The sequence below is a fragment of the Simochromis diagramma genome, unplaced genomic scaffold, assembly GCF_900408965.1.
Source record: "Simochromis diagramma unplaced genomic scaffold, fSimDia1.1 OVJJ01000402.1, whole genome shotgun sequence".
NCBI lineage: Eukaryota > Metazoa > Chordata > Actinopteri > Cichliformes > Cichlidae > Simochromis > Simochromis diagramma.
In genome coordinates this window covers 4,579,282-4,593,375 of record NW_024386972.1, presented here as the reverse complement: position 1 = coordinate 4,593,375, position 14,094 = coordinate 4,579,282, and the positions used below count along the sequence as shown (strand labels likewise).

Sequence of the window (14,094 nt, the reverse complement as noted above, 5' to 3'; positions counted from 1 at the left end):
TGTAACAGGAGCGTCAGAGCACAGAGGAACAAGCTCAACAAAGCAAAGCTGCAAAACAAGAACTAAAGGCAGCTGGTCTTTATTGCACAACTGACAGTAAACTTTTCCATCCTAACTTGTGCTCTGTGCACATGCAGGGCCATGTATTGCTGCATACCTCATGTGGTTTAAGGCCCATATCATTGAGAACACTCTGGAAGAATGTCGGGGAAGGTTTTCCAATTACTTCTGCCTTTAAATCACAGGCATACTAAAAAGAACAAAAAAGCCAACATTAAAAATAACTTATTTATTTCCACTGAACTCTAAAAAAAAAAAAAACATCAAAATATCGGTGCACCTATTTTACCTCCAGAGCTTTCATGTAAACACCAACATCTAATTTTAAACCGTCCGTCTCCTTGTAGTATCGCCTATGAAGAAAGATTAACATCAATAAATGCATTTCATTATATAATGATGCGTTACTTGGAATAAGCAATAGAGTAATGTCGGTTGGCTAGTAATATTTAATTACCCCTGGCCCAGGGAGAAAAGCACCGGCTTTTCCAGGCCTATGAGGACCCTGAAAGCCTCGTTCAAATTCTGATAGGAAAAATTTTCAGCTGCATCTCCTACAATCACACAGTTTGGGTTGGTTTTGTCAACACCGTCAAACTCCGGGAGAAGTCCTGCAGAGAAGGAGCAAAGTCAGTCATAAATGGGTTATTGCATCTAAAATCATCAAATTATTAGATAATTTTCAGCTCAACCCACTTTGATTAGTCTGAATATTTTATGATTTAAAATTTGGGCACGATGGACATAATGATTATTGTGAAATTTTAGTTTCATACATCAAATATAATTTATATACTGTATATGGATTCATGCCAGGTATTTGTAAGAATAAGTAATATCTTATGCTGCAAAAGGGGAGACTTTACCAAGTAAATCATATTATAAGACACATAAGTCTTGTTTTACTTATGAGACGATTTAAGTTCCATTCAATAGCCAAGTTAGACGTGGTCCAGCAGAACACTCAAGATGATTTGAGATTAAATGAGTCAGTTTATAATTTAACACCAGAATGTAACAGAAAAAACCCTTTATGTACTCCTCACATATATTATACCAGGGCTTTTAATGTGCATTTATTCCAAGTGTGCTCTTAGAACACAATCAACTAAAAAGTGGTCTGAAAACTTTAGATGCTCAAATATGAACCTTACCATCATGCACCAGCAAGTGAGGACGTAAACCTCTTTCTTTGAGAACGGCTATGGCTGCAGGCGCAGGAGGGAAGACTTCAGATACAGAGATGTCAAAGCCCAATCTTCGAAGCTTGGCTACAAACTTCTCTCTGGTGGCCTGGGTCTCATTGGTGCAGAATCGCAGCTGCAGGTCGGATTCCTTGAGCCTTTCAATAGATCAGGAGGGCAAAGCAGGTGGTCACATACATCATTAAGTCTGAGTGACGGACTTTGGCAGCTATGCAAACTGAAGACGTAAAGCTAATCACATTTCTACGTGAAAAATTTTCACTCACTTTTTCACAGCTTCGATCGAGCCAGGAATTGCAACTCCGTCGCCCTCCCCGCTGTCATATAAAACTCCACACAGGTCCAAAATGACACCTTTTAAATTCTTAGCACAGCCCGGCCAGCCACTGTCCGCCATGCCGAAGTGATTAGTACGCATGCGTGTAATATAAAGCGGCATGTGGCAAAGCACGTGTGAAGTTAATGTGTTTATCGAAAACATACAAAACAGTATTTTTTTAAATGTACATCTTTAAGTATAATTAGACTCACCATTGGATCCCAGACGAAGTGCTTTCAATAAATTCTGGACGGAACAATAAAAATAAACTTAGAAATTAATTTCAAAGAAGTAATTTATTTATTCATGAATTAATAAAAATACCTAAACAGAATGAAAAATACATTTTTATTTCAGTGATATAATACTTGCTGTCTTTTAAATTATGCAATTACTGCGTGAATTGCAACATGTAGGCGTACCCCATCTCACCGTGACGCAGTCACGCATTGAAAGAGCCACGACACTGCCTTCCCACTGCACAAAACAGAAGAGCTACCAGCCGGTGTGTCTATAAAGGACAAGCATCATCGACTTGGAAAGAGAGATTTGACCACGCTCGGCTTTCTTCTGGTACTGTCTGACTTCCTTTTATTTTTCCTTCCTCTTTTTGAATTTTTTTCTTAAATAATTTAGGGATGGAAATTTGGCATCCGGAAGTTGCTCATGTTCCTTTGCTATCCGGGTATTACATAAAGGAAACAAAGCACCTGTGTCTCTGCAGCAATTTAGATGCGTTTTAAGGGGGGACGAGATAAGATAAGGAACCTGTGTTAATTCATACTGAATCGCTGATAAGCATCACATTTAACCACTCGATCATTTTAAACTACAGATCGCTGCAGCTCATGTCTCAGGGCCACGATACAGGTTTGTATAATCCGGGATTGTTTTGGAGAACTGAGATATAAATATAAATATACATAATCTGAAAGAACTCTTAACTGCCCATCTTTATTTAGCCTGCTGGGGCTGGTGGGTGTATCCCGGAGGCAGCTCCCACGACAGCCTATCATGGCTCACCTAAAAGGAGCTTTATGCTGTCTGCGGCACATCAGCAGGGACACGTGCAGTGTCATTACGTTAAAGCTTCCAATTTACAGAGTGTTTATTCTGTGCTGTACATGCTAAAGCTGCTGTCTACACTCTTGTTAGTTTAATCATATTGACTTAGGTAATAATAGATTTCCCTCAGAAGGTGGCTTATAGCATTCCAGAGTTATTGCAATAACATTATCAAGTTTGTCTTCTTAGTAATAGAGCTAGGGATATAATAAATAAGGAGATATTTGTGCGTGATAAGATATTAAAGAGGTTTACAATAGATATTAAACTACAGGCTAACTCACGAAGAACTGCAACTCTCAATAAGCAAATTAAATGATGGTTGTTCCAACAAAGAGTATTGTTTAGGTTACTTACTGTATATTATTTTTATAGTTAAGTTTGTGTATTTATAACACTGTTTTCTGCTGAATTTTATTTTCGTAATTATTTTGGCAAACTAAAATTACATGTGTAGTTTTAGTTAACTGTAATAAAACTTAAAAAAAACAACAACAACAACTTTCCAGCGAAAAGACAAAAGCCCTAATGAACAATGATGTGAGACACGTCAGAGCGATTTGTTTTACCATGTATTTCTCACCTATATTCAAGAAAGCCTATTTTCATGAACAGTGGAAAAGTCTAGAACAGCTGCCATACTGCTGTGGGATTACTTTTTTGTTAACCTGCCTTTAGTATGGGAGTGTTTTACATTCAACACATTGTGCTGGTTTTGAAAGGGAAGCATTGTTCAGCAGGCCTGTAAAGCCTATGCAGTCTGTGGAATTTCACATTGCAGTATATCAGCTTATTAAAGCTCCAACTCTGATGCTGCATTTTATTTTGAAACAGTCTCAGGCATGAAGTTACAGTAACCTTTTTGTAACTATTCAAATGTTTTCTTATTTACTTAAACCTTTGAAATGTTTAAATGTAACTTCATTATTATATGTTAGAAATTTTCACGTTTACGCAGTCCTAAAAGTAGAGAGGGAAAGACGAGGAGGGAAGAAATAAAACTACAGAGAAGATTCTTGGATGTAGTAAAGAATGATATGCAGATGGTTGATGTGACAGAAGAAGACTCAAAGATAAGGATGAGATAGACTCTTAAAGGGAGCAGCCAAAAGAAGAAGAGTTGTTTTTCAAGAGAACTTTATGAGACTTCTTAAAAGTTCTACTTTGGATTTTGGCTGCCTTTGGTCTGTTCTCTGTCAAGATGACGATCCCTACCTGCTTCAGTAAAATTGAGAACCGGGCTATGGGGAGGCCAATTCATGACTAATAGTGTTCCACTGTGTTTTTTTTTCTAAAAAATGAAGCTGCTGTGCCGACATCCCCAAAACCACTGGCTGATATGATGCCTAAAACCATGACAGATCCTCCACAGTTTCAAGGATAACCTGCAAACCATAGCAATAGTTCTTTGGGTGTCTTATCAATACCATTTTGTGCATGTCAAGCTGCTACATTGTTATTTTTTGTAAATGTTTGTAGATTTAACTAAAAATGGGAACAAATTATGATTTTTTTTTTCTTTTCCTGACATGCTGCTGGTAATAAAGTGTGGAAAGATATTTTCAAAAATTGGTTCTTTGTTACGTGTAGATGCAACAGACACAAAGGTTCATCCTTTTAGTTAGGTGCCTTATGTTTGAGCGATTCATAGATCAGTGTTAAGTTGCTTAACGAGCAAGAAAACATTCCTTTGAGAAGGGCTAGTTACAGTATCCAAAGAAAGCATGAAGTATGTCAAGGCCACATTAAAAATTACAAGAAAGTCTGACTGCTTGTAAGTTAGCTCATTTTTCCCACAGTTTTTTATTAGGTCGTGGTTTCACTTCACTACCCCAAAACATTTACTTTAACTTTATTCTTTACCAATGCCTTCTTAGAACAACTTGCTTAAGGTTTTGTTTTGCTGCCATCAAACTGTTCCTTTTATGCATTAACAGGCTCTTTCAATTAGACAGCAGCATCTGCATGACTGCTGACGCTGCACCAATCCTCTGCTGATCTCCCCTTACTCATGAACAAGACCCCGAAGTCCTTCCACTGAAAAGAAAATTACACTAACACTAAATGAATAAAGATCTTTTTTCCCACAAATTTGTGGAATTAGCTATTTTTAGCTACCTTATGGAGTTTTTATGTAGTGTTTTATTTAAATCCCCATATTTTGTTGAAAGATACCATCATCATTTTATTTAGAAAAACCAAATCTATTTCTTAATGAATAACAATAAAACGTTCTTAAAATCTGCAGTAAACTGCTTGAATGCACTTCTGTGCGCCATTGTATCCATTGCACAGTGAAATATTAAGGACTTTTATTATGAAAGGACAAAATGGGCTGAAACTAAAGTTGTTTTGGGTGAATCTGAAATTCCAGGCAAGGGAAAGGTGTGGGGAGGGTCACAACTTTGGCTGTTGTGCTGTCAATTGTTCTTGACCTGTAAGTGAGTAGTTTCTTCTGCTTTTATTGATTTTAAATGTTTGCACATGTGCCATTGAGTTAATTAATAGATGTACTTGTTGTATTGAATTTATGTAAGAAAACAAGTTAATGAGCAGTTAGATTCTATCCTCGACCTTGTTATCGTGCAAAGCTCACTGCAAACATAAAATGCATATTATGCTTACTATATCATATTATATTAGCATTTAAGATACTGTTTCTCAGCGTAGTGAGTAATGGGTGAAATTCCATCTCATGTATTTGGATATTTGTGTTAATCCTATTTGAGGCCCTTTCACCTGGCAGTGATAACTACAGTTAATTTGGATAGCATTGTTTGACAGAAATGGTGATTAAATCTTTATTTTATCTTATTAGTTATATTTTTACTGTAGAAAATTATGACATTTCGTCTATCTGTGATTATCTGAGGCTGAGAGAAGACCAAAGCCATGTAAAAACATTATTATTAAGCAGTATCCCTTTAACCAAAAGTAATTTTAACCTTAGCTAGCAAACAGCAGTTAGCTAATTAGCTAGCTAGCTGGCTAGTTCATGTGACTAGCCTCATTACACTTTGCCAATATAATACAAATGTGTCATTAAAATCTACCACTATTATATATTTAAACTCAGTTGATTCAATACTGTACTTAAGGTAAAAAATCCTGGTGTTTTTATTTCATATTACGTGGGATCTTTTCTGTTCTGATATATCTCAGAGACAATTGTTGCTCTTTTAGCATATTACAACTAGTGCAGTTGGTTTTAAAATTTAGTTACTTTAATTTAATTATCTCATAAAGTTCTTCATATCTAGTGGTGGGGAAAAAATGGAAAGATCATTTTGCATGTTTGTGATAAAAATGAAGGCCATGTAACAAACACGTATGTTTCAAACACATCCTTATAAAATATGTTGTAATGCTGTATATTAAATTGCCCTAAAATATATAAAATGATGAATAGCAGTAATGTGTAACAGACACGACAATTTAGCAGTAATATTTACCCAAAAAATGAGAGAAAACTAAAACAGACAAAAAATAGTACAAACATGGTACAAAAGCACTCCAAAAATACCACAGAAAGACTGAGAATCTTCCCAGCTACTGCCTGTTTTATAATTAAGGTCTCTATTTAGAATTAAAGCATCTGTAAATCTGTAAACTTTGGTTATTGGGATGTTGGATTACCAATATGCACTGGCCCCTGTGAATAAGTCATCTATTTCCTATCTCAACTCAACTGAAGCTGTCTGCTCAATTCTCCCTAAAACAAATATCAAAGTACACTTTGTTTGACACTGCCAAATAGACTCAGGTGAGTTAGCCAACTAACCAATGTAACTGTAATTAATCTTGACATTTGTATGGGGTTTTAAAAGGAATATTCATCTGAATTAAAAACAACATTCACAACTTGTTTAAAGTTACTTGACTTGGAGTATATTCGCAGTAGTTATAAATTCAATTCAGTTTTTTTTATATAGTATCAGATCACAAAAACGGTCACCTCAAAACCCCAACCCTTAGACAATCCCCTCTGTCAGCAAGCACTTGAAGCAGAGATGGTTCAGGATCACCTGATCCATAAGTTTTAAGCTCTATGTTTTAAGTCTGGTCTTAAAAGTAGAGAGGGTGTCTCTCTCCCAAATCCAATCCGGAAGTTGTTTCCAGATTAGAGGGGCCTGATAGCTGAAGGTTCTCCTATTAATCAATGGTAGAATCTTGAGAATTTTTGCATGTTGATGGTAGGGCTGCCACGATTAGTCGACTAGTCACGATTACGTCGACTATCAAAATCGTTGACGACTAATTTAATAGTTGATACGTTGTTTGAAGCTTTGTAAGATCCTAAAAGACGGAGGAATAAGTAGTAGTAGTAGTAGTAGTAATTAATTTGCTAGGCGAGGAGAGAGAGCGTGTCTAAATTTCAGCAGTTTTACTTGGTCCGCCTTTCTACATTTTTGGAAAAGAAACCTGGAGTTGGTCCCATTTCTTTGAGTGATACGTCACAAGATGTCCTAGCTTTATCCAAAGCTGTTTTTTCAGAAAGAGAAATACAACAATTCTCCTTGCTATATAAAGATCTTCTAAACAAGTGCAACACTATTTCCTCTCCAGCTTCCAAGTTATCTGCTTTAAGGCGCGCATTTGTGAGTTAAGTACGAGTTAAGATTTGTAGCTTTATTTGTCAGAAAAGCCACAGTATCCAGTGTTGTACACAGTGAGGATTTAACTCTAGTAGCAAAGTAATTGACTTCTGTGGGAGTAAAATTTAGTTAGCTCCTCTGGATTGTCTTGGCAGAATATACCATTGGAGGAATTACTGCCTTAAACTTAGTTACTGCGCTTTCAAAAGGACATCAGCTGTAATGAAATCTGCTCCCCAGTGCTGTGTAATACATAATAGTAAATTTAAATGTCATCAAAAAGTGGTCTGATGCAGAAGGATTCTGAGGAAAACCTGTTAAATTATCAGTTTGTTGTCAGGACAAGATCAAGAGTATAATTAAAAAGATGAGTCATTTTGAGAGAAGCCAGTTGGGTCTAATGGATTATCCAGGCTGTTGTTTTCAGTGTCTACAATGATGTTAAAATCACCAAAGCTAATTAATTTATTTGAACCGATCATTAATAACATTATAAAGTCGAAGAAATTGGATAGAAGCTTTGAGTAAGTGCCAGATGGACGATAAACAGCAACAACCCACAATCCATAAAATGTTCACAGTCATTGTTATTGTGGTTGTGGGTATTTTATGGATAACTGTTAAGGTCAACCTTTCAACGGCTTCTGCAAAGGCCTGAGATGCATTAAGTCGTTTTTCGCTCACAATCTGAAATTTGTATAACTACATTACTGAGTGAGGTAATATGTATTTTGAAACATGTATTCCTTGGGGTTGCATCAGGAAGGCTGTCCGGTATAAAAACGCTGCCAAATCAAACTGTTGCAACATGTTTTATATCTTGAAAGTCCCATGTAAGAGGCCTGTGGAATGACCTTCAGGTAGATTCAAACCCAGGCTGTCTGTTTAACCCAGTGAGCTAAACCAGCGCTCATCTGCCAAGTTTTGTTAAGGATTTATTCTTTCTCTCTGTGGCTTAAGAACTTGACCGGGAATGCTCCTAGGAGAGTTTCATTGAGGGGTTTCAGGGCGAGCACCCAATATGCTCTCTCAATGTTGGGCACTAAAGAGGCTCCAATCCTGTTGTCAATAACAATTCCACAGAAAGTCAATGACGTCATCTTATTTTGTTGTGAATGCCCTTCCCTATGAGTCATTTTAACTTCTGTTTATGCCAACTCTGACAAACGTCTTCATGGGAATGAATTTCAGTCATTGCCATTATCATTTTCTCCACCGTCTTTAATTCTTAGGTATATTTTATTTATAGGTTCAATTATACAGTTTAGGTGCTGTTTGGAATGTTTTTTTTTTTCTGTTACACATTTTTGTTTGTCCGTTGTATCTCCAATTTGAAAATGTTTCAGATATGTACAACTGTTGTTTGTGCTTAAACTTGCAGACGTGTCACACAGCATAAAAACAAATGAAGGGAATGTTTCTCCAGCTGAGCCGTGCGATCCATACCGCACCTGCTCTCCGTTATGGCATCCATTCTGGGACGCGCCCCGTCTCAACTGCCGCCTCCAAAAAGAGGGTTGAGCGCTCGTTGACTTCTGAGGAAATCTACGCTCGTGAAGGCAAGCATGGAGCTCACAACTACCATCCCCTTCCTGTGGCCCTGGAGAGAGGAGAAGGTACGTTTGGCATATGACTATTAAAATTAATACAATACAGAACTGTGCAAAAGTATTGAGCCACCCCTCGTTACTTTATATCTTGATACAATTATGAGCTTAGAAGTCAATATTTGGTATGACCACCTTTACTCTTTAACACAGCCTCTCTTAGTTAAGCTTTCTCATCATTTCTTGGCATAGTCGTCAAGAATAGTTCTCCAGGCTTCTTGAAGGACATTCAAAGCTGTTCTTTGGCTGTTGGCTGTCTTTTGTTCTGTTCTCTGTCAAGATGATCCCACACTGCTTCAACAGGGTTGAGGGTCTGTTCTTTCTATCCAAGTGTGGTTTTACTACATTGGCAGTGTATTTGAGGTCTTTGAAAATGAAACTAGTCAGATTTCAACACATTGCTCTTTGGAAATTGTATTGTTGTTGCAAAAGTACAATTTTATGCCTGTCAGACTATCTTTTAAATTGTTCATTGTTTCAACTAAAGAAATGGGAACACATATATTTATGCAACAGACTTCTACTAACAAAGTGCCTCGACATACAATTTAAAGTTGTCTGTTATGTGTAGACATAAAACCGGTTCATTCCTTGAGTTTAGGTGTGGTCCAGGACTTCTCCACAGTGATCTATGACTATTAAAGCTAACACTATAATTAATATAACAGGTTTGTGGTTTCACTGTAGTTTTTCTGGAGAACTTGCTTTTCTTCTTGACCATTATTACTTCTTTCAGCGTCTCTCTTTAGGCGTCTACATGGCAGATCACCTGCCTCCATCTTACTCTATGCCATCCATAAACTTTCTCTGCAATCATCCACTTTTCCTCTTGCCTGATAGCTCCATCTTTAAGGTCATTTGCCCACTCTTCCTCCTCTGCACATGTCCAAACCATATCAACCTTGCTTCTCTAACTTTGTCTCCAAACCACTTAACCCTGACATGTCCATCTGTTTTTTTCCCCTTCCTCCCAGGCATCTATGTGTGGGATGTGGGGGGCAACCGGTACTTTGACTTCCTCAGTGCATACAGTGCTGTAAACCAGGGCCACTGCCATCCCAAGATCATAGCTGCACTCACCTCCCAAGCATCGAAGCTCACCTTGACTTCCAGAGCGTTCTATAATGATGTGCTGGGAGCCTATGCGGAGTATATCACCAACATGTTTGGCTATGATAAAGTTTTGCCAATGAATACAGGTAACATCTAATCCTGATTGCGCTAGCTATCTTTGAAGGTCATTGTGAGTAGATTTGTTGACTCTAATATTTTGTAATGCAACAGGTGTTGAGGGTGGTGAGACTGCCTGCAAGCTCGCACGCAAGTGGGCCTACAATGTAAAGGGGATTCCCAAAAACAAGGCAAAAATCATTTTTGCAGGTAAGTTGGTATTTTTTTATTTTTTTCATTGAAATTGACTTCACTTTTTGTGAGTGTGTCCATTTTTTTTCACCTTACACATCATTCTGTAAGAAATAGACCAAACGTTACTAACGTTTACTTTAATAAGGTAAGATGACCCATTTCTTGACTTGGCAGGCACAATAACCTCCACTATTACGGGATTAGGAGACCAGTGAGCTAAACCAAGCAAGTTACTTCTTAGAAATTGTATCTTTCAGATGTTCTTTGTTCAAAAAAATATGATCCCCCTCCCCCCCCAAACAACAATAATATGGTAAACACACCATCTTCTTTACTCTTCTTGATTAGAGGGAAACTTCTGGGGCCGCACCATGGCAGCCATCTCCAGCTCCACTGATCCCAGTAGCTACGAAGGTTTCGGCCCCTATATGCCAGGATTTGAACTGGTCCCATTCAACGACATACCTGCACTAGAGGTACAGGTTTTCATGCACAAGATTTTCCGTACAGTGGGATAGATTTGAGTTTCATGCTAAGTGGATAATATAGTCTATGAGACTCTGACCATCTGTGTACATATAGGGTAGAAATTACACATTGAATTTAGCTATTTTTGTGAATGCAGACCTTTTTTTAACATAACAGGTGAATAACTGACTGAAGTACTGTTTATTTATTGACAGAATTATCGTATACTTGTCTTTTTATTTTCTTTTTTTTTTTTGTCCGCCTCTCCAGAAAGCCCTTCAAGACCAAAATGTTGCAGCTTTCATGATGGAACCCATCCAAGGGGAAGCTGGTGTGGTGGTGCCCGACCAGGGCTACCTGACTAAAGTCAGGGAACTTTGCACAAAATACAATGTAAGTCCTGCGCAGAAAGGAAAATAAGTGTTGTAATTACCTACAGGCTGATATGGAAACAAATGTTTCCCTTCAAACCGAACTAGAGTCTAGTGTTTGTTATAAAAACAAGTATATTTCGCATATTTCCTGAAGCTTGCTTCATGCTGTTTTATGGTTTCAAGCATATGAATGTCGACATCAAAGAGCGGGCATTTAGTAGAGGTAGTTAATTCTTAGGTGGTTGATAAAAGCTGAAAGAGAAGTGTTCTGACTTTTCTGGAAACAGCTGTGTAATGACTTAGTGGTCTGTTTATGTACCAATAGCATAAATAAAGGCATGTCAACAAAATCTTTAATCAATCTTTGGTTTTTCTAAGTTTGACAACAAGATGTCCATTTACATTCCACGCTTTTTTCAGGTGTTGTGGATTGCTGATGAGGTGCAGACAGGCTTGGCACGTACTGGCCGACGGCTGGCTGTGGACCACGAAGACGTTCGTCCGGATATGGTCATTCTAGGCAAAGCTCTTTCTGGAGGAGTTTACCCAGTAAGCCTTTTACTTTGGTTCAATCACGCTTCGTTACACGTTATGAATACTCGGAGTTCAAGATTTGTGAGACAAAGTAGACTCAGAACTTTTCACCTTTGCTTAACCTGATCTGTTTTTGTCTGCACTAGGTATCTGCTGTACTGTGTGATGATGAGATAATGCTGACCATCAAACCTGGTGAGCACGGCTCCACATTCGGAGGTAACCCGGTGGGCTGTCGGGTAGCTATTGCTGCGCTAGAGGTCAGTGTTAAAATGCACTTTACATTCACTTATTAGCATACGTAAAACAAGTCAGCAAAAGTTTTTTTCCTTATTGAGTAAATAGATTAAATAAAATGAACATAAAATTTAAAATGCATAAAAAAGTTGACAGTAGCAGAAGAATAATCAACCTGTTTGTTTTCCACTCTTGCTGCTCTTATTTGTAGGTGATGGAGGAGGAGAAGCTGGCAGATAATGCCCAGAGGATGGGGGAAAAGCTGCGGGCTCAGCTCAACAAGCTGCCCAAAGACATAGTGACAACAGTGAGAGGAAAAGGCCTCCTCAATGCAGTCGTCATCAAAGAGACCAAAGGTATAGTAGTGATCGTTTCTTGATAGCTAACATGAAATATTTTAGTCAGTGAAATCAGATTACAAAGCTAATCGACGGTCGTCTACTTTTATTATCAGATTATCAAGGCTTGAGTGTTGCCATCATGTTTTAATGCAGTGGTTCTCAAACTGTGGTACGTGTACTTGGGCTCTCTCTGGTGGTACGTGGGAAATCTCCAAATAACATAGCATTGTTGAGGTTCCAGAGGCTCTTCTGGGAGCCAGAGTAGGCCAGGAAATGTCTCCCCGAGCATGAGTCCTCTATGTAGAGCAGCCTTTTCTTTTTCCAGCAGTCGCGGCTGCTACAGAGCGCTGGCGGGCTCGTTTCCCTGGGTCTTAAAACTGCAAAGGCGGCATGGTGCTGTCACGCCCTTTCTCAGTGATGCTGCGGTGCTTCGATCCCAGCCAGCGTCGATGAGTCAGAGACCCCCAGAAGAATCGGTGCTGGATGCCGAAGCTCCTGGTAGCCAGGAGAATGCGATCTGTTTCTTCTGGAAGTGAGCAGTAATCATTCGCAGCCAGTAGCGGGGAGTTGGTGAGGCCAGCTCGTACCTGTAACTGTCGGAGTAAGACGTGAGTCTGGAGAGCACACCGTTCCTAGCAAGGACAGCGTGCTCTCCATGAGCAAATTATCTGTGTAAACTGTATGTGGTGTTAAATACTGTTTGTGGTGTTAATAATACTATTGTACTTTAATGTTGGTCATAAGGGTGGTACTTCAAGAGCCATATATTTTATGGTGGTACTCATTGTGAAAAGTTTGAGAACCACTGTTTTAATGAGTATAAACGATATATTAGTGTAACTTATATTAAAACAATTTCCCCCAGACTACGATGCGTGGAGAGTGTGCTTGCGTCTTCGTGACAATGGTCTGCTGGCAAAACCCACCCACGGTGACATCATCCGCCTGGCTCCTCCCCTCATCATCAAAGAGGATGAGCTAGAGGAATGCATTGATATCATCCAAAGAACCATCATGTCTTTCTAAAAAGACATATTATCAGTTGCAAAAATATTTGCAACTGAACATCACACTGACATCCTTCAGACTACTAATTCGCATTAGCTTAAGTTGTGGTCGGTCAAGTAGCTAGTTTTTTTTCTTTTTTCCAGAATCAGTATTTCCGGGCTGGGCATTGCTGTAGAAATACAGTATAAAAGTACTGTGTATTTAGTGTTTGCGTCATTGAGGACACTGACACTGAACAGACAAACTAGACAGCCTCAGGAAAGAGTGCAATTGTTAGAACAGTGTTTGTAGTAATATTTGCTTTTAGACTCTCAGTAAATGGAGTAAAGGATGAGTTTTCTTTTTAAAATTTTAATTTTAAAAAGGAAAAGGTCAAAAGTTACAAAAGATTTTCGTTTTAATAAGCCTTCACAAGGCTGAATGAACACTATCTTGTGTAAGTGAACAACAAATTTATTAGTCTGCTGTTACTCTTTTTTTTTTTTAAATTAGACTAAAGACATAATTGCTGTTTCATTCCATGAAAACTATCTTAAGGAGCTTTAGAAGTCAATACATTTATAAAAGTTTTAAATCCCACGTCCTTAAAAGCACATTTTTAAAAATCAAAAACAAAAGCTAAATTATTAACAAGGATACAAATGATTGTGCATTGCTGGAAGAAACGACCCCACATGATTGTAATAATTTACACTTCATACTGAAGGATTTGGTATTTTGATTTATATAACATCATATTGTTTAAGGACTGTTGAATCTTTGGAAGGCTTATGCTGCTAGCTTTGTTTGGCATGGAGTTAAGAGTTTACTGTATTCATGTTTTACATTTCTACAGTATGTATAGATTGTCATCTTACAATGTTACCTTTATGTTGTTGCATCTGTTTCGCTCTAAATAAATTATTCTCAAATTATT

The 14,094-nt window shown here is 38.0% G+C and overlaps 2 protein-coding genes across 6 annotated transcripts in view; one reads left to right on the top strand and one right to left on the bottom strand.

Annotated features, from left to right (window-relative positions):
• Nucleotides 1-2,119, bottom strand: part of LOC120737993 (phospholysine phosphohistidine inorganic pyrophosphate phosphatase) — a 22,651-nt gene extending 20,532 nt beyond the window's left edge. Inside the window, exons 1-7 of one of the 2 annotated variants that reach the window (XM_040038980.1) lie at nt 2,007-2,119; nt 1,797-1,830; nt 1,532-1,651; nt 1,215-1,402; nt 518-671; nt 350-413; nt 158-250 (exon numbers count right to left, since the gene is read on the bottom strand). In XM_040038980.1, the coding sequence (XP_039894914.1) occupies nt 158-250; nt 350-413; nt 518-671; nt 1,215-1,402; nt 1,532-1,651; nt 1,797-1,830; nt 2,007-2,034 (681 nt within the window). In that variant the 5' untranslated portion in view covers nt 2,035-2,119. Of the gene's footprint in view, nt 1-157; nt 251-349; nt 414-517; nt 672-1,214; nt 1,403-1,531; nt 1,704-1,796; nt 1,831-2,006 lie in introns of those variants that run through there. The other variant, XM_040038979.1, reaches the window with a different exon arrangement.
• The window catches only part of oat (ornithine aminotransferase), a 15,162-nt gene extending 1,068 nt beyond the window's left edge, over nt 1-14,094 (top strand). The window contains exons 1-10 of one of the 4 annotated variants that reach the window (XM_040038974.1): nt 2,044-2,157; nt 8,626-8,860; nt 9,826-10,050; nt 10,136-10,231; nt 10,565-10,692; nt 10,955-11,077; nt 11,479-11,607; nt 11,739-11,852; nt 12,041-12,185; nt 13,036-14,094. In XM_040038974.1, the coding sequence (XP_039894908.1) occupies nt 8,650-8,860; nt 9,826-10,050; nt 10,136-10,231; nt 10,565-10,692; nt 10,955-11,077; nt 11,479-11,607; nt 11,739-11,852; nt 12,041-12,185; nt 13,036-13,196 (1,332 nt within the window). In that variant the 5' untranslated portion in view covers nt 2,044-2,157; nt 8,626-8,649 and the 3' untranslated portion in view covers nt 13,197-14,094. Of the gene's footprint in view, nt 1-2,043; nt 2,158-5,062; nt 5,087-8,625; nt 8,861-9,825; nt 10,051-10,135; nt 10,232-10,390; nt 10,442-10,564; nt 10,693-10,954; nt 11,078-11,478; nt 11,608-11,738; nt 11,853-12,040; nt 12,186-13,035 lie in introns of those variants that run through there. The other 3 variants (XM_040038975.1, XM_040038977.1, XM_040038978.1) reach the window with 3 other exon arrangements.